The sequence below is a fragment of the Sciurus carolinensis genome, chromosome 7 (genome assembly GCF_902686445.1).
Source record: "Sciurus carolinensis chromosome 7, mSciCar1.2, whole genome shotgun sequence".
NCBI lineage: Eukaryota > Metazoa > Chordata > Mammalia > Rodentia > Sciuridae > Sciurus > Sciurus carolinensis.
Window position 1 is genome coordinate 111598271 of NC_062219.1, and position 25331 is coordinate 111623601.

At 38.1% G+C, this 25331-nt stretch overlaps 1 protein-coding gene across 5 annotated transcripts in view; it reads right to left on the minus strand.

The window, feature by feature from the left end:
- Positions 1-304: 304 nt before the first annotated feature.
- The window catches only part of Spats1 (spermatogenesis associated serine rich 1), a 30310-nt gene continuing 5283 nt past the window's right edge, over positions 305-25331 (minus strand). For 3 of the 5 annotated variants that reach the window (XM_047558677.1, XM_047558673.1, XM_047558676.1), the window contains 6 exons: positions 21514-21646; positions 13982-14106; positions 11963-12124; positions 6824-6956; positions 6056-6118; positions 305-1201 (listed from right to left, as the gene is read on the minus strand). In XM_047558677.1, coding sequence (XP_047414633.1) covers positions 1054-1201; positions 6056-6118; positions 6824-6956; positions 11963-12124; positions 13982-14106; positions 21514-21646 — 764 coding nt within the window. In that variant the 3' untranslated portion in view covers positions 305-1053. The remainder of the gene's footprint in view (positions 1202-6055; positions 6119-6823; positions 6957-11962; positions 12125-13981; positions 14107-21513; positions 21647-25331) is intronic. The other 2 variants (XM_047558674.1, XM_047558675.1) reach the window with 2 other exon arrangements.

The window sequence follows — 25331 nt, forward strand, 5'->3', positions numbered from 1 at the left end:
CCCTTTGAACACAGCAAGAAGGTCCTGTCTATGAACCAGAAGGTAGGCCCTCACTAGACACCAAATTGCCAGTGCCTTCAGCCTGGACTTCCCAGTTTCCATAACTATGAGAAATAAAATCCTGTTGTTTATAAGTCACTTTTGTATTCTATTACAAAAGTCTGAAGAGACTAAAGCACTCACAAAATATCCACATAATATCTCCAAAATATCTCATTGATTTGAGGACATCCTTAGAAAAACTTATTGTAACTGAATGCCACCTACATCTTAGTATTATAGTATCTGCGTTTAATTTCTTGAATTTGATATCTGTATACAGTTATTAAAGAATCATTGATCTTAGGAAAAAATGCCAAAGTATGCAGGTCTGTAGGTGTAAAGGGTTATGATGTCTGTCATTCACTCTTCAATAAAGTTCAGCAAAATAATAATAGTAATAATGAGAAAGAGAAATTTTGGACAAATGTTAATAATTGTAGAATCCAGGTAAAGGATATGCAGTGTTCATTATATGATTCTTGAAACTTTTCTATATGTTTGAAAGTTTTTAAAATATAAACAAGACACATCAGAGTCAACAGAGTCAAACATTTGATTTATAACATTGTCAAAAACAGCAACTGAAGAAACTCGCCAGTCTATGGTCAGCGCATGTTTTGTGGGTCTGTTTCTGTTCAGAATTGTTTTGGTAAGTTCAAAAAACCTGTGGATAGAGGCATAAAGTTAAAGGTTGTGTTACTTTCTAAAACTAACAGAGCCCTGGGTGGTGGTGCACATATGTAATCTCAGGAGGCTAAAGCAGGAAGATCTCAAATTCAAGCCCAGTCTGAGCAACAAGGCAAGTCCCTGTTTCAAAAACCAAACCAAACCAAAGCAAACAAAAAGACTAATGGCTATCAAACCAGCACACTCAACTCTCAATGCACAGTCATGGCATCTGCCCAAGGAACCAGCTTGGGCAGGAGACACATCCATTCTAGGAGAGGCTTTGCTTCTCTCCTCTCCATGTGAAGTCTCTCAAAAGCCTGCTCTTCTGGAGTCCTCCAGTTTTTATGCTGTTTTTTGAAGTTTCTTTGACCCACCTAAAGGGAATAAACTCTGTAACAAGGGCTCTGCTGGCTGCCAGTTGTCAAGTTCCTCCACCTCTCTTATCTCGTTCTTCAAATTATTGGCCTTCTCCTTCACCCAGAAAGGCAAGCTGCAGAAAGAAGACAGTACTCTGAGTTTGAATTTGTCTGATGTGAAATTTACAAACACCATTAGTGGTTAAGAAGCACTGTGCAAAAATAAATGAAATAAAGTAAGAGTGCATTTTTTTTATGTTGTTGGTACCAGGAGTTAAACCTAGAGGTGCTCTACCACTGAGCTATATCCCCAGCCCCTCTTTATTTTTTGTTTTGAAATAGGGTCTCATTAAGTTACCTAGGTTAACCTCAAACTTGTGATTCTCCTGCCTCAGTCTCCCAAGTAGCTGGAATTACAGACTTTGCTTGGTAATAGTTGTAGTTATAATATCTGGTTATATCTTAAGGTCTCGTCCCTGTTGGACAATGATACATGAAACATGCATTATGTCTTATTCTTCCATCACCTCACCACTTTTCCATTCCTCTTGTCACCCAAGGACACAAATGGCACTCTGCTGATATCTGTTGAGCTGATTAAAAATTCCCATAGACATATTGCAAATTATAGTACTATTCAATAACTAATCTCACCTCCATAATTTGTATTCTAACTCTGGCTTTGTCTCTAACTAGATAAAGACAAACTAGGGAAGACTGGGGCAAGTCGTATAAGATGTTTAGTTATCGGGATTTGTCCTCATTTTGAATTTAGATTGTTGCATTTGCAGATTTAACATTTTTAATTTCTAAGCACAATGAGGATTTGTTATGGGTGACTTTGTTTGTTTGTGGGAGTTTTGTTTGTTTGTTGGTTGGTTGGTACTGGGGATTGAACCTAAGGGTGCTCTACCACTGAACTACATCCCAACCCCTTCTTAGGTTTTACTTTCAGAAAGGTACTTACTAAGTTGCCCAGACTAACTTCAAACTTGTAGTCCTTCTGCCTCAGCATGTCCACCATACCAGACTCCAGCCAGCATGATATTTAAAGATGTGAATAACTTCTTTTCCCCCATTATGGGGATTGAACCCAAGGGTACTCTACCACTGAACTATACCCCAAGCAGTTGTTTTTTTTTGTTTGTTTGGTTTTTTTTTGTTTTGTTTTTTTTTTTGAGACAGGGCCTTACTATTTTGCTCAGACTGGCCTTAAACTCCTGAGCTCAAGAAATCCTCCTGCTTCAGCCTCCTAAGGAGCTGAGGTCATAGGCACCCACCACCAAGCCCAGCTGATGTGAATAACTTTAATGAGAACAATGCAATTGCACAAAACTGATTTATCAAATAACTTGGGAAAAGAAAAAAACACCTATAAATTTTATTCATAGGTAATTAAGGAGGCTTTCACTACAAAACTGAACAAAATGTATGAGACAGTGGCCACCAGACATGAAACAGATAGCACAAGATTGTGGTCTTGGAGAAAAGGAAAACAAATGAGAGTCCCATGATCACCCAGCTTTCACAAGGAGACACATTCCATATCACAGAGCAGAGATGGGAAATCCCAAGCACAGCATGGTGTTCTCTCTAAGTTTGAAGGGCTAGAGATCAGAGTTCAAGGAGTCTGAAAGAGTTGGAAGCTACAGAGCAGAGTCCTGGAAAATAAGAAGCTGTACAGAAAATGAGCTTTGGAAATTTACATATCAGTCTCTTTGAGTCTTTGCTGAATATTAATGTTTAGGTTAGAACTCCACAAGACACTCCACAAGAGTGATTATGAAACTGTGAGCTGAGTTATTCTCAGGGCTTACCAAGGGGTAAAAGTCAGGGAAGTTCCCACCACAGAAGTGAAGACTCACTAATCAGTGAAAGCATACACCAAGACCCTAAAAGGGCTACACCTCAGTAGTGGGGTTACGCTATCTTTAGACTAAAGTCTACTTTAAATATACCCTAACAAAGCTTAAAAATAAAGCTGAGGCTGGAGCCAGAACTCTTGGTGTGGAGTGTTTGCCTAGTACATGCAAGGACCTGGGTTCAATTCCTGGTTAAAAAAAAAAAAAAAAAAAAACAGGATAAAGAAAAAAAAAGACCCATGGATCACAAAATATATGTCAATAACAATAAAAAATAAAAATAAAAAAGATCATAAGACTGCAAGTGACTTAACTGCCTACTAGAGTAAAGTTAGACATTCAGCAATATAAAATTATAATGCCCAGTATCCAAACAAAAATCACTAGACATTCCAAGAAGCAAGAAAACATGACCATAACCAGGGGGAAATAAATCATTCAGTAAAAACAGATCCAGAAATGATGAGAGATCATAGAGTTATCAGACAAAAATGTTATAACAGCTATTAAAACTATATTCAAGTATTTAAGGAAAATGTGAAAATTGTGAGGAAGGAAATAAAAGATATTTAAAAATACAATGAAATTTCTAGAGATTAAAAACACAATAGTCACTAAATGGGAATAGCATTAATTAGACTATAGTAGAAAATAATGAACTGAGAAAACAACAAATGATAAATCCAACAACAAAAGCTGAAACTGAAGGCTTTCTGTCTCCTGCCATGACTAATGGGTTGGCAGACTTTTTCATCATGGTAACTGTCCCTGGAAGAAAGGGTCCAAATTTCCTAATTCTCTTACTGGTCACAGCTCAAAAGAATTTGCTAGTCTACAGTGTTTTGTCCTAAAAAAAAAAAAAAAAAAAAAAAAAAAAAAAAAAAAAACCAAAGCTTACCTGTTTTAGGAAAACAAACTCATTACTATTCTATTAAAAACATTTATTTGGGTTTGTGTCCATGTCCTCTATTCTGTACCATTGATCTACCTGTCTACCAATACCATGCCGTTTTTGTTACTATTGCTTTATAGTATAGTTGAAGGTCTGGTATTGCAATACCCCCTGCTTCACTCTTCCTGCTAAGGATTGCTTTAGCTATTCTGGGTTTCTTATTCTTTCAGATGAATTTCATGATTGCTTGCTCTATTTCTGTAAGGTACATCATTGGGATTTTAATTGGAATTGCATTGAATCTGTAGAGCACTTTTGGTAGTATGACCATTTTGACAATATTAATTCTGCCTATCCAAGAAAATGGAAGATCTTTCCATCTTCTAAGGTTTTCTTTAATTTATTTCTTTAGTGTTCTGTAGTTCTCATTGTAGAGGTCTTTCACCTCTTTTGTGAGATTGATTCCCAAGTATTTTATTTTTTTCAAGGCTATTGTGAATTGGGCAGTTTTCCTAACTTCTCTTTCTGAAGATTCGTCACTTATGTATAAAAATGCATTAGATTTATGAGCATTGATCTTATATCCTGCTACTTTACTGAATTCACTTAGGAGTTCTACAAGTTTTCTGGTGGAATTTCCTGGTTCCTCTAAATATATAATCATGTCATCAGCAAATAGGGATAGTTTGAGTTCTTCTTTTCCTATTCATATCCCTTTAATTTCTTTGGTCTGTCTAATTTCTCTGGCTAGAGTTTCAAGAACAATGTTGAATAGAAGTGGTGAAAGAGGGCGTCTCTGCCTTGTTCCAGTTTTTAGGGGAATGCTTTCAGTTTTTCACCATTTAGAATGATATTGGCCATGGGCTTAGCATAGATGGCTTTTACAATGTTAAGGAATGTTCCCACTATCCATACTATAGAGATACAGCCACATCAATGTTCATAGCTGCCCAATTCACAATAGCCAGATTGTAGATGCCCTTCAGTTGATGAATGGATAAAGAAACTGTGGTATATATATATATATATATATATATATGTGTGTGTGTGTGTGTGTGTGTGTGTATATATACACAATGGAATATTACTCAGCCATAAAGAATAATAAAATTATGGCATTTGCAGGCAAATGGATAAAATTGGAGGATATCATGCTAAGTGAGATAAGCCAATCTCAAAAAACCAAAGGACAAATGATCTCACTGATAAGCAGATGATGACACATAATGGGGGAGAGGGGGCAAGAATGGAGGAAGGAAGGACTGTATAGAGGAAAAAAGAGGGGTGGGAGGGGTGGGGGGAAGGAAAAAAATAACAGAATGAATCAAAAACTATTACCCTATGTAAATGTATGATTACACAAATGGTATGCCTCTACTTCATGTACAGAGAAACAAGATGTATACCATTTGTTTACAATAAAAATAAATTTAAAAAAACATTTAAATATGAAAAGCAACACACAAGAGCCAAAATAGTTGGGTAGGATGATGGGATTTAGACAATTGTTATTATTTTGAATATTCTAGAACAGAATTTATAAAACCTGTAAAGTACAAGCATGAACCCTAAGTATGTGCTGTAAGTAATAATGCAGCAGAATGAGGGTATTAAAGCTCCCAAGTTTGGAACAAAAGACTTTTTTTCCCATTGAGCTCCAGGGTTTGTTTCGCCCACCCTGAACTCTGGTAGGTCAGACTCTTGGACATTTGCTTACTCTGTCCATACTTATATGTGACAGTTTTGTGTTAGAACACAAAAGAAAGAAAGAAAAAAATACATCTTTCTTTTTAAATATCTCCTCCTACCGAGGTAAATAAATGAGGTTCAGAGTGGAACTGAATAAAAGTATAAAGACAGGGGAATGATGTTCCCTTCAAGAATGATGTTCCCTTCAGATACAGGAGTCCTCCGCTGCTTTCTCTCTGCTCTGGAAGCAAGAAGCCTATTGGCTCCATGTAAACTCTCCTGTCATGCACACCTAACACAGCACATGGCATGTGATCATTTGCTAATCACCTCTTGAATATGTGCCCATCCCAGTGGCCAGATGCCACAGACACTTGACCTCCACATGTCCCCCCAAATACCCTCCTCACAAATTACCCCACCCTCCTGCTGGATTCAAAAGGTCCCTAGGTGTCGACTGTCACAGGCTCCTCAATAGGAGAAAAGAATAAATAATTGATGTTTTCATAAAAATGGGCTAATATAAAATTTGGTGATAAACTCACTTGGGAACTTGTGGAAGAGGTTCAAGTGGAATAAATGTATCAAATTTCTTTTCATAAGGCACTCTGAAAAAAAACAGAAAAAGCAACCATAAAATTGGTATGGCTTCCGACAGCATAGAGATTAATAAATCATTGTGTTCAAAAATGTCTTGTTTTCCAGTTTTAATTTTCAAGTACAACCTTCAAAAACTATAAAGGTCATAACCTTTATTATTTTTATTATCTTTAAGTCAAAGTCATTATAACCCATATGGTTAATTTTTAAACTTCTGTTTTAAGTGCAATGCTGCAATTGTTTTAATTTAGTGATTCTCCTGTTCTCCCAAATCACTGGGGTCTAAGTTTACTTCCAAGTTTAAATCAACCAAGTAGTCACTAACCAACGATCTAATTTAGTATAAAAATTCGAAAACCTTCAAGTTTGCAGTAATAGAAGTGGAAAGAAAAATTGACAACCACTTGTTTGCAGTCCAGATCTTGTGTATAGTTGTAGGCAGGTCTTGAGATATCACACTGTAGCCCATAAATATGTACAATTACTATGTGTCAGTGAATTTTTTGACTTTTTTCACCTTGTGTATTTTGTAATTTCAATGATCCATGCGTATGTGTGTGTGCACTAATTAACTAAAGATAAACTTTTTAAGGAGTTTTTACCAGATCATGTCTTGCTGAGATACACCCCTTTAAAAACATAATTTATATGTAGTAGATAGACACAAATCCTTTAAAGTCAACAAAGTAACTCTGGAAATAACATGTACTTACAATGAGAAGTTCACTGGTGGCAGAGTGGATCCTACTTTGTGGAAGCCTTTACTCTGTTCTGGGAACATATATGGATTGTCCCCTGGAGTGAATTCTGGAATTCCATTCCTTGAATCAATACCTGCAGAAAACACTTGAAAATAACATCACACAAAGGAGTGGAGATGACCCACAAGTTTGTGCTAGGTAGCAACATGACAATGAAAATAGACTATTTTAGTGTTTTATTATGAGTTATATAGAGGTTTCTTGAAGTTCTATTTGTGATTATCTAGCCTTGAGGTGATGAAGATAAAAGTGTGAGCCTGGGTTTGGAACATTTTCTAAAAGGTGTTGTTAAGATTACCTTGCCTTGGGGAAAAAGAACAGGCTTGGGTTCAGATGGCATGTTTTCGTTCAAAATATACAGTAAACGAGAGGTATCTTTGCACTGATTTGAAAGATCTCTAACATTAAAATCTTTTCATTAGTACACCTGAGCATTATTGCCCTTTGAATCCATGAATCCTAGAAAGTCCAAGAAGTCCTAGAAAGTCCTTGGAGTTCTGCCCTCTGACTGAGTCTCAGGAGGAAATCAGCTGATGAGTGTCCTGCTTCCAGGCTGGGGTGGCTCTGCATGGGAGGTGCCCTCCTGGTGAACAGCTGTGGAGGAGAAGTCTGCCACCACAGGGTGCGCCCTGCTTTCTGGGTTCATGATACTCTGACGCCCAGCTCAGCTTCTTCTAGTGCCACAAACAAGAAACCAACCACAGGCGCAGGAGAGCAGGCAGAGCAGTGCGGGAAGGTCACTTAAACCCGCATGCCCGACACTATATCTCCTAAGAAAACAAACCTGGATGGAGGAGACCAGCTAGCACTGCACTTAGGAGCAGCGATGCCTGGCAGAGGCCTGACAATGTCCTTCTTTGTCACATGTCCAGTGATCAGGCCTCCTTTTTTTCTCTTTTTTTCTTGAAAGGCTTGTTGATATTACTGAATTTAACTGTATCCACAAAATACAAGCCAGAGGGAGAGCTGGGGCATATTTTGATAACCTGCTTCCTGACTACATTGTCCTCTAGCTAACTCAAAAAGTTATCTGCACAATAGGTGGGAGTTCTAGAGTTACTGAGGAATTTGAATTTTTGCCTTTCTCTTTCAAAAAAACTTTTCAACAGCCAAAACTGTGTCTAGACTTCCTATTAGCTCTTCTGTGTAGTAAAATAGCAACAACTACACCCATGCCTTGAATATTCACTGAGGATTAAAAGCAGGAAGAGTATAGGGACTGTATCATTTCAATCCCAAATTAGGGCAGTGATAGGTGAGAATCAGGTGACAGGGAGAGGTGCTAAAACGGGTTTGGACTTCAGAGTCAGTCACACCTGAGTGCAAATTCAATTCTGTAATTTCTAGTTCTGTGCCCTTGAGTCATTTATTTCATCTCCCTAAGCCTCCTTTGCAAACTGTTTATTTCAAATATGTACTTGCAGTGTTATCATGGTAGTAGGTGAAAATGCTCCAAGCATATAATTGGTATTCAAGAAATGGTAACAACTGTTATTATTTGAAATCAGAACTAGACTAATACTTTCCCATCTTGAAAATTTTTAATCTGGGAAATACAATGTCCATGTAGCCAAGGAAGAAACCTCTACCTAGGGAATCTTTTCTAGGTTGGAGACAAAACATGCCAAATAAAGAGATAACACTAGAAAGCAGTAAATGCCATATACTCTAGAACAGAGGCTCTAAAATCTTAGCACTCCTAAGAATGACCCCCAGAGCTTATTAAAAATGAAGGTTCCTGGTTCCAACCCAAGAAATTCCGTTTCAGAGATATGGAGAGTTTTCCGAAACTAGCATTTTTTATTTTTATTTTTATTTTATTTTATTTTATTTTTAATATTGTCTATTTATTTTGCAAACTCTCTAGTTGATTATGGTGCAGGTGGTCTGCAGACAACATTTAGAAATGAACTCTCTAAAAGATCTCATGGGATAATATCAACAAGTGGAAAAAGTAAAGATTACTGAATCCATGGCAGACTTTATCAGAAAACAAAGTAAACTTTCATGGTTAAGCTTCTGAGATTTTAGGATTTCAGAGATTTCAGGGATTGATTGTTACTGCAGCAGAAAACATCCTACTATGACTTGTAGAGTCAGAGTATACTTTCCTGTAGGAAGAGCTATCCAATAGAAAAAAATTATATTTTCAGGCCTTTTCCCTACAACCTATATCTATAACCATTTTATTCTTTCTCTTGTGGCATTAATTAGGCCTTTAGGGAACTCCACCACTAGATCATAACTGAAGAGTTAGAGACAACCACTATTTAAATGTATTTTGACTTATTTTTCTCTGTAATAAAATGTGTTGTACTACAGTTCAAAACGGCAACTGGCTGGTACTTCCTGATCATGCTTGTTCATTTCTTGCTTGTCTGAGAAATAACAAGGGAAGAAAGAATTCCACAAAGGAAGAAGTGACCAGTGTTGAACATGGCAGTATCAAATGCTGCAAGGAGATCAAGGAAGAGAAGAAATGGAAAAAGTCCATTGTATTTGATATGTACAGAAGTCACTGTACACCAGGAGTAGTGGTGCAGTCCTGTAATCCCAGCTACTCAGGAGGCTGAGGCAGGAGGATCACAAGTTTAAGGCTAGTCTGGGCAACTTAGGGAGAACTTGTTTCAAAATAAACTAAAAGGGCTGGGGATGTAGCTCAGTGAAAGAGTGCTTACCTAGTAGCAAGCATGAGGCCCTGGGTTCAATCCCCAGTAACAAAAAAATAAAGAAGTAGTCATTGTACAATATTGCCTAAGTAATCATACTAAAACAAATCAAGACTATAGCTACAATAACCAATTTACAGGAGATACACAGGGAAGGGGAACCTATGAAACAATACTAAGGGAAGTAATCAGCAAAATCCTGATCATGGACAAGTGACCTTTTTCTTCATAAGATAAATTGTACTTAAAAAGTGGGGGAGAACCTATACATTCAAAGAGATTTAAAAGACATCCAACTAATTTCAATGTGTGGGCCTTATTTGAATCCTGATTCAAACAAATTAATTTTTTTTAAATTATGAGATTTATGAGACAATTGGATATTTGCATACTGACTGAATATTTGATGAAGAAATTACTTCATTTTTTAAAGATATGATATTGTGTCATGGTATTGTGATTATATGTATAGAAAGAATCCTTTTCTATATGATATATTTACAGATGAAATGATATGATGTCTGTAATTTGCTTTAAAATAATGTCTAAAGAGTAAAGCAAGCAGGGCTGGGGAGATAGCTCAGTCGGTAGAGTGCTTGCCTTGCAAGCACAAGGCCCTGGGTTCGATCCCCAGCACCAAAAAAAAAAAAAAAAAAAAAAAAAAAAGAATAAAGCAAGCAGATAAGGGAGGAAAGAGGAGAGGGAAAGGGAAGGTGCTAGGGAATGAGACTGATCAATTATATTATGTGCACATACAAATATGGCATAATGAATCGTACTATTTGTATAATTATATGCACCAATAAAAATTGCACCTGTTAAAAAATTAAATTAAATAAAGTAATCCCTAAGGAGAGGTTAAAGATGAAACAAAATTAGTCTCATGTTGAGAATTATTGACATTAAGTGGATGAGTGCATCAGGTTTCAATATGATATTTCTCTACCTTAGTACATTTGAAGATTTATATAATAATTTTTTCTTTTTAATAAATGTAAAATTGGCATTACCGCTGGAGTGGGAGAGAAATATGCACTATTTTGGAAGAGGCATATCCGAGGCTTCAAATATAAAAACAATATTCTATTTCTTTAATCATGTAAGAGGTACACAAGTTTTTGTGCTATTTCAGTCTACATATCTGCAGTTATTAAGGATATGCAATTATCTGAACACATCCAAGGATAATGCCCACTGTGGAGTTCGTTGGGAAGTGATATGTTAGGGTTAAGATTTGGATCACTGGGGCTGGGCTCAGTGGTAGAGAACTTGCCTAGCACGTGTGAGGCACTGGGTTCGATCCTCAGTACCACATAAAAATAAATAAGATAAAGATATTGTGTCCATCTACAACTAAAAAAATTATTTTAAAAAAGATTTGGATCATATTGATAATCCCATTTCCTTTTGATATATACATGCAGAACAGGAGTTGGGCAGGGTGCAAGACTTCCCTAAGACTCCCATATCTGTGACCACTCTTCTATCTCATCTAGTGTGGATTTTCATGGGCTCTCTGACCAAATAAAGGCCTTGATTTCCAAAACCATTCATCTGTGTTATGAGCTTTAAAATCTATTTTACATCTCAAAAACAAAAACCTTTCTCTTCTTTCTCTTTGTACTCCTTCCACAGAAAACTTACTCATCCCCCAAACTTTGGCTGCCTCCTCCTATACAGGTATTTCTATAAGAAAGGGGCCACAAGTGGCCCATTGGTCCTTTGCAACCTCTTAGGGTCTTTCAGTAAGTCCTTCAAGAGTAAGCTGGGGGCAGAGAACTCACCAAATTACAAGCCAAGGAGATTGTGTGTTTGTGTTTGTGTGTGTGTGCGTGTATGCATAACTTTTTTTCATCTTGATTCTTTTATTTATTTATTTATTTTTTTTTTTTTTTTTTTTTTTTTTTTTTTTTGCGGTGCTGGGGATCGAACCCAGGGCCTTGTGCTTGCAAGGCAAGCACTCTACCAACTGAGCTATCTCCCCAGCCCTCATCTTGATTCTTTTAATTAAATAGTTACAAAATAACAACATGTACTTCAGGCTACGGTTTATGGAATGTTTTCCTTGTGGAGAACATATAACATTTTGAACGCATATGACAGGCAGATCTAACTGAATAGGACTTCAGTGAGGTTTCTATTAATAACTATCTGAGAGAATTTATCTGATGACTTAAATGTCACATTAGCATTTTATGAAATTCAGAGCAAAACAAAAATGTGGATTAGCATATGTCGTGAGTTCTTTGCCAAAATATGTCACCTGCCAACTGTCCTCTCTGTTTTCCTACCTTCCCGTGCACTAGGGTGACATGGTGACCCTGCAGGGCTGTCCCCAGTCTGCCAAAGGCAGGCCTGCAGAAGCATGAGTTAAGAGTTTTCTCAGGCATTGCATAGTCAAGGTCCAGGAGGAAAATAATACCGTATTTCTTTCTCCCGAGGCTCTGGTCCACCGTCCTCTCTGACAGAGACCTCCTATTGCGAAGGAAGACCCCATCGAAGAAGCACTGCTTTCCCACGTGGTAGGTGTGGATATTGCTGCTAAACCTCGGGTAAAAAGTCCACTCAGGACGCTGCCCATCTTCTGGAAGACATCAGAAATCCTTCCATTAACACCGTTCCCAGCCCTGGAATGCAACTAGATGACAAAAAGTGGTGACGACTCTTCAGACACTATCTGTATGACCTTAACCAATATGTATAATTCCTTGTTCCACATCAGGGACAGTGTCAACCTTTTGTGAAATGAGGCACAAAAGGAAGGGAAACGGAGGGAAGACTACCTAAGAGGCCTAATAAGTATTTCCTTTTTGAACTCTCCTTCAAAAGGAAAGCCAAATTTATGCATGGAAATTATGTATGGGTTGGAAAGTTCAGAGACAATGTTAAACCTTTACTCTGATAACTGTGTAGATAAAAAACAAAGCCCATTGGCCAGGAAAAGACTGGACCAACCATGGCATCCTACCTGGGTGGAACGTGATATTGGTGGCAACGGTGGCCAATGACATCACCTCAGTGACTCCTGTAATGTCTGCATGTAACAATATCAAATGCAAAATGCTGCTGTGAACTCAGTGAGACCCTGTCTCTAAATAAAATACAAAATAGGACTGCAGATGTGACTCAGTGGTTGAGTGCCCCTGGGTTCAATCCCTGGTACAAAAAAAAAAAAAATCTGCTATGAGACCTCAGGCTAGTTACTGGATCTCTCAGTGCCTGTTTCATCATTAGATACTTTTCTTGTATCATTGCAAACAATGATTTTAAACAATAAAAGATTCCCTAGAAGCTCTCAGAAACCCCTTAGACTCTGGGATGACCAAGAAAATGTAGATGCCAAGTTTGGGTTCTGATCCATTGCTCTACTTCTTAGCTATGTGTGCTTATATGGATGACCAAATCTCCCCACGCTATAGTTTCCTTCTCTGTAAAATGAGTAGGTCTATAATAGCCACATAGATCTAAATGTACAGGCACAAAAGACGTGCATGATTTATTCACTATTGACTGAAAATAGTTTGTATACTGCAGCTCATTTATTTGATGTGTGTGTGTGCATGTATCACTTAATGATTTAAAAAATGTGTCATTAGCCTACTTCATTGTTGTAGAACACCATAGCATGTGCTTACACAGAGTTGGATGATACAGGTCACTGACGCAATGAGGGCTCTTGATGCATTCAGGAGACATGGTAGAGGGAGGAGAGAAGAATAGAAGTTCATTGCATTAGAAAAAGGGGAAGAGAGAAGGGAGAGGGGTGGGAATGGGAAAGACAGTAGACTGAATCTGACATAACTTTCCTATGTTCATATATGAATACACCTCCAGTGTAACTCCACATGGAATCCTAATTAGAACAAGCTATACTCCACATATGTATAAAATGTCAAAATACATTCTACTGTCATATATATCTAAAAATATTTTTTAAAAGAATGATAAAAAAGGAGACATGGTAAACATGAGATGTATAAGATGCATACTGTTTTATAGTTAAGTTTTTTTATAAGTAGAATGAGTACACTACAATGTAATGGTAAAAACTGTAGTGTAGGATGTTAAATATATGCAGCACATGACTGTTTATATATATGTGTATATTAAATACACAAATACACATATATATTACAAAATTCTAGAAAAATATATATGATTTTCAGAGCTACGGAGCAGAATGGGGATATTGTTGGAGAATATTCAGTAAGGATTTTTTACATGCTACATACTTTTATATTATTTTAATATTTTACAGCAGTATTTTATGGTTTTTATATATAGGTATTTCAGTTTTGAAAAATGTATGACGATAGCTCCTCAGAAGAGCTGTTGTAAGAATTAGGATGTGGGTCCCCTGTGCCTGTGGTCAAGAGTATGGCAGGCTCCTGAGTAAACCAAGGGCACAGAGGCACGTGGGAGAGGTCTATGACCTACTCACTTGTCCGCAACTTAAGCAGGCTGAACTCCTCAGAGTATTCATCCTTTTGGACGTCAGGCAATGAGATTTCAGAGGACTGATCTGAATGTGAGAAGGAAGATTTCTGACCCAAATCTGTAGCAAGGCTGGAAAGAAAGCAGAGAATCAGAGTACTCTGTGTGCTTAAACTGGTAGTTAGAATCCATTTCACAAGTCTCACTAAAATGACACTACTTCTCACTTATAGAATTGGGCCTATTCATCTATAAAAGTCCCTGAGCATCTCATTTATTTATTCACAATTCAAAGGGGCTGAAACATGTTCAAAATATGGATGCTTTAAAACAATTTCACGGTTTCTCAAAAAGATAAATAGAATTATTATGTGACCCAGAAATTCCACACCTAGGTATACATCCAAAAGAATTGAAAACAGAAACTCATATATTTATATATGCATGTCCATTACAGAATTATTCATAGTAGCCCAAAATGGAAACAATCCAAAAGTCCATCCACAGATGAATGGATAAACAAAAGTTGGTGTGTATACACATACACACACACACACACACACACACACCCCAGAATGTTATTCAACCATAAAAAGGAATGGAGTTGTGTTAAATGCTAAAATATGTATAACACTAAAAACATAATATTAAGTAAAATAAGGAAAACATTTATATTAAGTAAAATATTGTATGGTTCCACTTATCTGAAGATAGAAAGTAGATTAGAAACTGCCAGGGAGACTGGAGAGAGGGGAGAATGGTCAGTTATTGCTTAATGGTTACCAAGTTTCTGTTTGGGATGATGGAAATGTTTGAAAACCAACAGTTGTGATAGTTAGACAACATTACAAGTGTGGGGCTGGGGTTGTGGTTCAGTGGTGAAGCACTTGCCTAGCACATGTGAGGCACTGGGTTCAATCCTCAGCACCACATAAAAATAAATAAAATATTGTATTCATCTACAACTAAAAATATTTTAAGATAGATAAATAAAAATTAAAAATTACAAGTGTAATTAATGCTACTGACTGTACACTTAAAACTGGATAAAATAGTATTTGCTATATTTATTTTACCACAATGTAAAAAAAAATGTAGGTTACAACATAGATGAACCTCGATAACATTATGTTAAATGAAAGAAGCCAGACAGACACCAAAGACCACATATTGACTATTTCATTTATGTGAAATGTACAGAATAAGAAAATCAGTAGACAAAAATGTAGATTAATAATTGTCCACGGGGGGATAAAGGACTTGGTAGTTATCACTAAAGGGTACAACTTTCTTTTGGGGTAATGAAAATGTCCTAAAATCAATTGTAGTGATTGTTGTGCAACTCAACAAATATACTAAAACCATTGAGTTGTACACTTTAAATGGGTGAATTGTAAGGTATGAAGGTTAATTTTAGTTGTCAACTTGACCAAATTAACGAATATCTAGGGAACTGTGTTGGTGATGGTGTTTCTAGACAAGACTGGCAGTAAATCAGTGAACTAAGTGGAGAGAATCCACCCTCAATGTAAGTGGACATCATCCAGTCTGCTGGGGTCCACGTAGAACAAAAAAAGGCACAGGAAAGAAGATCTCCTCTCTCTTTCCTGGAACTAGGACACTCTTCTCCTGACTATTGACAATGGAACTTCAGGTTCAGGCTGGAGATGTGACTCATTGGTAGAAAGTTTGCCAAGCATGCACAAGGCCCTGGGCTCAATCCCTAATACCACACACACAAACACACACACACACAAAAATCTCTAAAAATCGAACTCCAGGCTGCTTGGCCTTTGGACTCCAAGATGAGTGTCTACTCCTTTCCCCACCTCCCCAGGTTCTCAGGTCTTCAGCGTCAGGCTGACAGTAACAGACTCAGTTCCCTGGTTCTAAGGTCTTCAGATATGAACTGAGCTATGCTACTGGCATTCCAGGGTCTCTAGCTTGCAGGTGGTCTATCAGGGGACTTCATAGCCTCCATAGAGCTGACTTATCAAATAAATTCCTTAATATATGTATGAATGAATACAGAGAGAGAGAAAGAGAGAGAGAAAGTTTATAGGCTTCATCTTTCTGGAGAAACCTAACTGATGGTATATGAATTTTATTTCAGTAAGTCTATTACCAAAAAGTAAAGTTTGTTCAATAAAACCATTAAATGTAAACAAAAAATCAATAAGTATATAGAGAAGAGGAAGAAATAATCAAAATACATCTAGGCTGAAATGATTGTAGAAGCAGCAATATGTTTAGCACTGAAACTCCTGATAGTTAAAACTACCACAACAAGCTATTGTGAGTGTCAGCAGAAAGAGTAACCATTTCTGGCTTAAGTGGCTGAGCAATTGGTAGATAGCATTAGACAATGTATTCAGGTATATTATCTGTTATCAAATCATAGGAGATTTTTTTCATAAAATTGCCTCACTCATATGTGAATAATTTCAAAGAAATTTCACATGGTTTGTCTCATTTGCTCCCTACTAATAATCCTGTGATCTAAATAGAACCAATATAATCATTTCTATTTACAAAGCAAATGAACTCTCACTTGACTTTTGATGATAAACACCCCTAGACTGGGTCAGAGCTAGATCTGCAGCCTAGATCTCCTGACTCTAGACTAAAAATAATAAAGAGCCCTTGTGCAATAACTCAACACTCCCCAATCCTAAATACATGACAACTTTAACCTTGCTATAAAATACCTGAATACCAGGGTGGAAATAAAAAGTTTTGCTAGATGATATAGAAAATGTTGCAAGAATAAAGGAAACTTTCCAAAAGAACTTTGAAAGTATCCACCTACTTTATTTATTCAACAAACATTTACCTGAGTCCATTCTGTGGCAGGCACTAGTCTAGACATTGGAGATCCAAAGATGAATCAACACAGTTCCTCCACTCAAGGAGCTCAGGGCTGGGTAGGAAAGATGGACACAAACACAGATGCCACACCATGGAAGAGTGGGCAAATGCAGGGATACAGAGTTTCCAGGAAATTAAGGGCGCTCTCAGGAAGGACACCTAATCCAGTTAGGTTTGAGGGGTCAGGGCAGACATCTGGAAAGGAATGAGCTATGACTCAAGAGATGGGTATAAGTTTGCCACATATATCAGTCAAGATACGTAACCATAGTAATTTAAGCAATTATGGGCATGTACAGGTTCCCCTGACAAGGGTATCACTAGGGACAACCAGAATCAGGATTCAGTGTCTCCTGAACTTGCTGGTTCCTGTTTGTTGAGACATTTTGGCTTAATTTTTACCAAATGCAGATCAACTTTTTCATGAGGACAATAAGCAATCAACAGCCTCCAATTCAAATTCTCAGTCTTCCAACCAACTTTTATACCCATGCCCAATGTGAAAAAAAAAAAAAAAAATCTCAGGGAAGGACTCTGATTGGTCCCGAATGAGTCATGTGCCCTTCCTGAATTCAATCACAATCAATGAGTGACATCACACAAGAGGGCAGCTTCTATCTAGAATACTCATTAAAACTGGGTAGGAAGGAAGGGGGAAACAACTTCCCATGGAAAGGGGCTTAGCACAGAGGAGGCCCTAGGGAAGGAAGTCAGTAGAATCTGAGCAGCACCTACAATATGTGAACACAAGTAAAGAGTATTGGGAGAAACCACTTCAGGCAAAGGACACAACATTAGGAAAGTCACAGCGGGAAGAAACAGTAGGGAAATGAAGAAATTTGATGTGGATTTTGATGTTGGAGATAAGCCTGAAAAAGAGAAGGAAGGTAAATCTGGAGAATTTGCAATTTATATGAGGGAACTTAGATGTTTCTTTATTGCTCCTTTTTTTTTTTTTTATGGAACTGGAGATTGAATCTTGAACCCAGTGGTGCTGTACCTCTGGGCTACACCCCAACCTTTTTTTTTTTTTTTTCATTTTTTTATTTTAAGATAGGCTCTCGCTAAGTTGCCTAGATTGGCCTCAAACTTGTGATCCTCCTTCCTCAACTTCCAGAGAAGTTGAGATTATAAGCACACATCATCATGTCCAGCTGTTTTTTATTTTCTTTTTAAACACAACAGAAATTTATTGTCTCATAGTCCTGGAGTCCAGAGGTCTAAAATCAAAATGTCGGCAGGGAGGCTCCTGAAGACTTCAAGGGAGAATCCATTACATGCTTCTCTCCTAACTTCAAGTGGCTATGAGCAATCCTTGGTGTTCCTTGGCTCCAATCTTTGTTTCTGTCTTCAAGTCTCCTTCATCCTTGTGACTCACTTCTAACAAATAAGATGTCACTTTTAGTTTACAAAGAGACTGGACTTGTCTGGGTCTAGTTAGCTGGCTGAAGAGAGCTTCCATATTGTGAGATGCCTTATGTAGAAGCAAGGAACTAAGGAATATCTCTTGGCAACCTCCAGTGAGGAACTGAAGCTCTCAGTTCCATATGCCTGCAAGGAACTGAATGCTGCCACCAACCATGTGAGTTAACTTAGAGTGTATCCTCCCCCTGTCAAGCCTTCAGATGAACTCACGGCCCCAGTCAGCACATTGATTGCAATCTCATGCAAGAGACCTTGAGCTCAGAGTCTCTTGAGCAAGAGACTCCAGCCAAGTCCCACTCTGTTTCCTGACCCACAGGAGACATGAGGTTACAAATGGTTGTTGTTTTAAGTCATTAAGTTTTGGGTGATTCATTGTGCAACAAGTGATAGCTTGTATGGAGGTTATCACAATGGTCCAGATGAGAGATGATCAGAGCTTGGATAATGCAGATGAAGCAGAAGAGATGGATTATAAGATATTTCAGGACTAGATCCCAATTGTATGAATGGCAGAAGACCAGTATAACGCTTGGGTCTATCTATACCTTTGAGACTATGGGAACATTTACCAGAGGAGACACAGGAAAGGACCTGATGTTGAGAAAATCATGATAATTTCAGTCAAGGCACACAGAGTTTAAGGAGCCTGTGCAACATCTATGTGGACATATCTAACAAGTAATTGAATATATCAGTCTGAAGCTGGGGCTACGTCTAGGCTAGAGGTTTAGATTCAAACACACATGCTTTGACTGAATTAGGTCCTCCTTAACCCAGGTATCATGAGAGAAGCTGCACCAATCACCCAGTTCCCATTCTGTAGGATTTGAACTTGACAGTCTGAGCTTTCTTTCCTTCCAAATAGATGGACTTGCTGCTGCTGGTAGTGACATATACCTAATATAGAGAACCTAAAGAGGGAAAGCTTAAGTATTATGGCCAATCTCTTCCATGTCCAGTGCTGGGGGTAGCAAAGCCCTTGGAGAAGATTTTATTATAGCAAGAATCACTGCATAACTTTATTCCATTTCTAGGAGTTTACCTTTATAACATAACCAGAGAGGGGCAAAAGAAGAACACACAGGGATACTCATTATAGCATTATTCACAATAAGCAAACCCTTTTAAACTACAGGGCAGGTTGGAGATACAGTTTAGTGGTACAGCAGCTGCCTAGTATGTGTAAGGCCCTGGGTTCAATCCCAAGCACTGCAAAAAAAAAAAAAAAAGAAGAAGAAGAAGAAGAAGAAAAATAAAAATAAAAACAAAACTATGAAGTTCTGACAATCCAGCATGTAGTCACTGAAGACCATGATCTTGAAAAACACTCAAAGATATGAGCTATTTTTCCCCGTATATATCATTAAGAAGCAGGTTCTGCAAGATGTCCTTCAGTAGGAGAACGGATACACAAGCCATGGTACGTTCAAACAATGGAATATCACATGGCACAAAAAAGAAATGAACGATCAAGAAAAGACATGGAGAAACTTTAAATGCATATTACTACATGAAAGAAGTCACCCTGAAAAGGCTACAGGCCATGTGATTCCAATTATATGATGTTCTGGAAAAGGGAAAACCGTGGAGCCAAGGATTAGGGGAGTGAAGAGGGATGGACAGGCAGAGGCCATAGGATTTTTAGGAAAGTGAAAAACACTCTGAACAAATCCCATCAATGTGTACAACTACAATGCACCAATAAAAAAATGTGGAAAAAAAAGAAAAATAACCTGTAAGAAATTACAAAGGTAGATACAAGTCACTATGCATTTTTCCAAAACCATAGGATGTACAGCACCAAGAGTGAGTTCTAATATAAACCACGGACTTGGGATGAGTCTGACGTGTCTATGAAGGTTCATCACTTGTAACATTTGTACTTCTGGAGCAGGATGCTGATCATGGGGGACCAAGGAGATATGGGAACTCTCCATACCTTCCCCCTTCAACTTACTCTGAACTTAAAACTCCCCCAACTGAGTAAAATCTTAAATGAATCTTTTTAAAAAGCAGGTTTTACAAAAGGGTAGTATAGGTTCTTAATTGTGTAAAATAAATACATATTTCCATGGATAAGAAAAAATTCCCTTACACATATAAAAAGTAATATCAGGACTAGGAATGTAGCTCAGTGATAGAGGACTTCACTAGCATATGTGAGACTCTGAGTTCAATCCCTAACACCAATAAAAAAAACCAAAACTAATATCAAAATGTTCAAATTTATTCTCTCAGGTATGAAATTATTCTTTCATTTTAATAGTGTTTTATATTTTTTAAATTTCTACAATAAACTTTCATTTTAACAAATATTTTAGAAAATATCTTCAAAACTTATTACCATAAAAGAAATACAGAGAAAGGTATCTAAAACATAAATACAGGGGGCTGGGGAGATAGCTCAGTTGGTAGAGTGCTTGCCTTGTAAGCACAAGGCCCTGAGTTCGATCCCCAGCACCCAAAAAAATAAATAAATAAATAAATAAAACATAAATACAGTCTTAGAATTATAAAGCCAACATCTCACCAGGCACAGTGGCACATGCCTGTAATCTCAGCAGCTTAGGAGGCTGAGGCAGGAGGATTGCAAGTTCAAAGCCAGCCTCAGTAAAAGCAAGGTGCTAAGCAACTCAGTGAGACCTGTCTCACTGAGACAGGGCTGGAGATGTGGCTCCGTGGTCCAGTGCCCTGAGTTCAATTCCTGGTATCCCCCCCAAAAAAGAAAAAAAACTCAGGGAACAGATGAAACACTGCCAGTTCCCCCACCCCCACCCCATCTGCAGGTCCCTTCCCAGGAGAGGTAATTATACCCTGACTGTCACTCTTAGGATAGTCATTTCTTTCCTTTTTTTTTTTCTTTTTGTTTTTTTCAGGTTTTACCACCTATGTATGTGTATGTGTTCTCAAAAAAATACACCTTAATTTCACCTACTTTTGGGCTTTGTAATAAGTACTTACACAGCACTTACTGTGTGCCAGGGAGTCTCCCAATCACTCTTCATGTATTAGCTCATTTAATCCTCAAAACAATCCCAGGAAGTATTATCCCCATTTTACAGATGAGGTTTAGAGAGGTGAAGTAATTTGCTCAAGTTCACACAGATACTAAGTGGCAGAGCTGGAACTTGAACCCAGACCATTTAACTCCGGAATCCACACCCCTGCCAAGCACTACTTCTCAGACCATCAGCTTCTTGGTAGTTGACCCCAACAGTGGTGTCTCTCTACGAGACCCTTACTTACTCTAGGTGACCACACACTCTGGTGAGGCCTGGAGGCTCACTGACATGCAGATCTGTTTCAACAGAGGATGAGGGACTGTCCCTTCTGCCAGAGGATGTCCTGTTCGAGTCCAAGAAATGATTGCATTTAGTACCTGCAACACAGAGATATTGCCATTTAATTACATCATTGAAATACCTGCCACTCTCTCTAGTTCCCTAGATTATAAATAGTTTGCCTTAAAATTAGCTAACGTTATGAGCATTTACTATTTACAGGGGATTATGTTAACACCTTATCCCATTTAATCCCCACAACAGCTTGTAGATGCAGGTATTACTTATGCCCCCGCCCTGCATCTTACAATGAGAAATCAGCCTCAGAAAGTTAAGCAACTTGCCTATGATCACACAGAATACAAACATTTAGGCACAGGTTTGATCGCAGTATTTGTGATACCAAAGTCAAAGCTACACACAGTTACCTACTCTGAACTCAGTGGAGGAGAGACCTGAATCCAGCTGTCTATCAAAGTACATTGTATTGAACATCTCAATACAACTTTTCAAAAGATTTGTTCATACAAAGAATAGTGAATAGAGCTGGTAATCATGACCTAAAGAACTGCCTTCAAAAACGTCCAGGGATCGCCCTCCCACTGTGGAGTCGTTCATTAGTCTGCATACTTTCCCCACCAGACTGACTTATTCATCTTAGTAGCATCCAGAACGTGGCTGGCACAAAGTAGATCTCAGAGTTCCAGTGAATAAATTAAAAAAGAATTATAACTTCCTAACCACACACAATCACAAGTAATACCATCCTGAAAGTCAGTAATTGTCAGATAGAGGCAATGTATACAATGTATACATGGTAAAAGTCAACCTGTTTCTTCTCACTTTATATGGGTGTGTGTGGGTCTTGTCCAAATATTTAAAAAGATCAGATGAATAGATATTGTATTTCTTTATGAATAACTTCAGAGAGCACAGAAGATCTATAGACACACTAACCTCTGGCTAAAAGAAATATGAGACTTCTCTGACTTGTGAGTACATTTTTAAGTTAACTGCTATTTTGCCTACATAGGATCATGCTTCACATGCATGTGGTATAAACCACGTGCCCTCTGCAAGTTCCATTTATCGACAGCATAGGCAATTTTTTATTCATTTCCTTCAAACTCATATAGCAAGTGAATCATATCTTTCCACTCTTGTTAAGTCCCTGCCCTATCACAAAACACTTCACTCTTACCAGGCACCGCAGCATGCACCTGTAGTACCAGCTGTTCAGAGTTTAAGGTAGGAGGATCATTTGAGCCTATGAGCTCCACTCTATCTCAAAAAAAAAGTAGTCAAATCCTTCACTCCTAAGAGGATTCTCCTGTGCCACCAAACTTTGAAGTCCTGATGAGCTACTTCCTCCGTTCAAAATTCTCCCACTCTGGAGTTTCTTGGAATGTACCCTAAGGACTACCCAAGGCCTGTTAAAAATACAGATTCCCACTGGGTGCAGTGGTGCCCGCCTGTAATCCCAGCAATTCGGGAGGCTAAGGCAGAAGGATCACAAGACCCTAAGCAACTCGGTGAGACTGTCTTAAAATAAAAAATAAAAAGGACTGGGGATGTGGCTCAATGGTTAAGCACCCCTGAGTCCAATCCCTGTTTCCAAAAAAACAAAAAAAAACAAAACAACAACAACAACAACAACAAAATGGATTCCCAAATCCCATCACAGATGTATTAAATTAAAATCTTTCTAAGCAAATCTGTATTTTCAGCAAATTCCCCTCCCCTAGTGGCTCTTTGGCTCACATTTGGCAACAATCTTCCTCTTCTCCAGTCTGACTCCATCACTACATTGCACTCCATCCAGCCCCCTTTCCTGATTCGCAACTGCCCAGAATTTCCCAGATTTGCTGGTTCATGAGAATCACCTGGGGGCACTCCTTCAACATGCAGATTCCAGACCTAAAGGACATAACCTGGGAATGAGTGTGTTTAAGAACCACCTCAAGCCAGGTGCAGTGGCACACGCCTGTAATCCCAGCGACTCGGGAGGCTGGGGCAGGAGGATGGTCAGTTCAAAGCCAGCCTCAGCAACTTAGCTAAGGCACTTAGCAACTCAGCAAGACCCTGTCTCTAAATAAAATACAAAGTAGGGCTGGGGATGTGGCTCAGTAGTTAAGCACCCTTGAGTTCAATCTTCAGTACAAAAACAAACGAACAAAAAAAACCACCTCAAACAATTTATAGGGCCAGCCAACTGAGGGAAATGCTGTTCTGGAATATGTCCCAGAGCCCACAGTGGCCCCAGGTACTGTGAGGTCAAGTGGTGTGAGTTGCTAGGATAAAGTCAAGCCCAATGGAAGGGGCAGGGAACGGGCAGTGCGTGAGGAGGAGAGGACAGTCCCCATTTGGCAAAGGAGGAACTACCCAGACACCAAGCCACAGAAGAAGTGTCAACAAACACAATATAGACCATGCTCTGACCACAATGCAATACAACTGGAAATCAATGATAAAAAGACAGCCAAAAACCATCCAGAAGCCTGGAAACCCAAACCACACTTCTGAATAATTCATACAAAAGAACAAATCATAATGGAAATCATGAGGTGCTTAAAGATCCATGGACATAAGTACTATATATCAAAACTTGTGGGATTCAACTCAAACAGTAATTAGAAACTGGAGCCCTAAGTGCATATACTATATTTCACTGGATCTATGATACCATCAATTTGAACATTATTATTTTATAAACCACAAAGAATAAAAGTTGCCAATTAAAGACACAATACTTTTTATCACTTTGAATTTTTATTTTACTCTTATTAAAGCCTTCTTTCAGGTTTGGAAATAAATTTTAATCACAGGAGTCATATGCATAAAGGAAGAAAGAAAAGAAAAAGAAATTGACTAAGGCACTCTTACGCTTCATTCACAGAAGTCTGACTCCTACAACACTTTTCAACTCAATGCACATTTCTCACCTAATTTTGACCTCAGTGCAATGTGAATATAGGTGAAGCAACACTTAAATGGAAGCTTCTAGACTGTCTGTGGAATTTTCCTCCAAGCTATGGGCAATCATTCTTCATGTTTCAATGCTCATACAGCAAAGACTACACAACTGCTTTGCACCTGCTGCTAGGCCCATAGTGCTAGAAAGATCAGAACCAAAATCAGTGATGCAAACTGTGAAAAATATCCATCTTTGGACAGTATAGGAAGATTATAATGTTCAAAAACAAAGTTTCCAAAACTAATGAGTAAACTTTCAACTTAAGAAATGAGGAGTGGGGCTGGGGTTGTGGCTCAGTGGTAGAGTGCTTGCCTAGCATGTGTAAGGCACTGGGTTCAATTCTCAGCACCACATATAAGTAAAATAAAGGTCCACTGAAAACTAAAAAATATTTTTGAAATTTATTTTTAAAAAAAGAAAGAAGGAAGGAAGGAAGCCAGGCACAGTGGCACACACCAGTAATCTCAGCAACCCAGGAGGCTGAGGCAGGAGGGTCATAAGTTCAAAGCCAGCCTTGGCAACTTAGAGACGCCTTAAGCAACTTAGCAAGACCCTGTCTCTAAATAAAATATAAAAAAGTCTGGGGATGTGACTCAGTGGTTAAGCACCCCTGGGTTCAATCCCCAGTATCAAAAAAAAAAAAAAAAGAAAAGAAAGAAAAGAAAAGAAAAAGTAACCCCCACAAATGATAAGGAAGGAAATCATAAAATAAGAAATAAAATTAGTAAGATTATCAGAACTACAACATGAAAAAAATGAATACGGTGGATAAACAGAGTTCAAGGGCAAAATTTAAAACACAAGTAAGT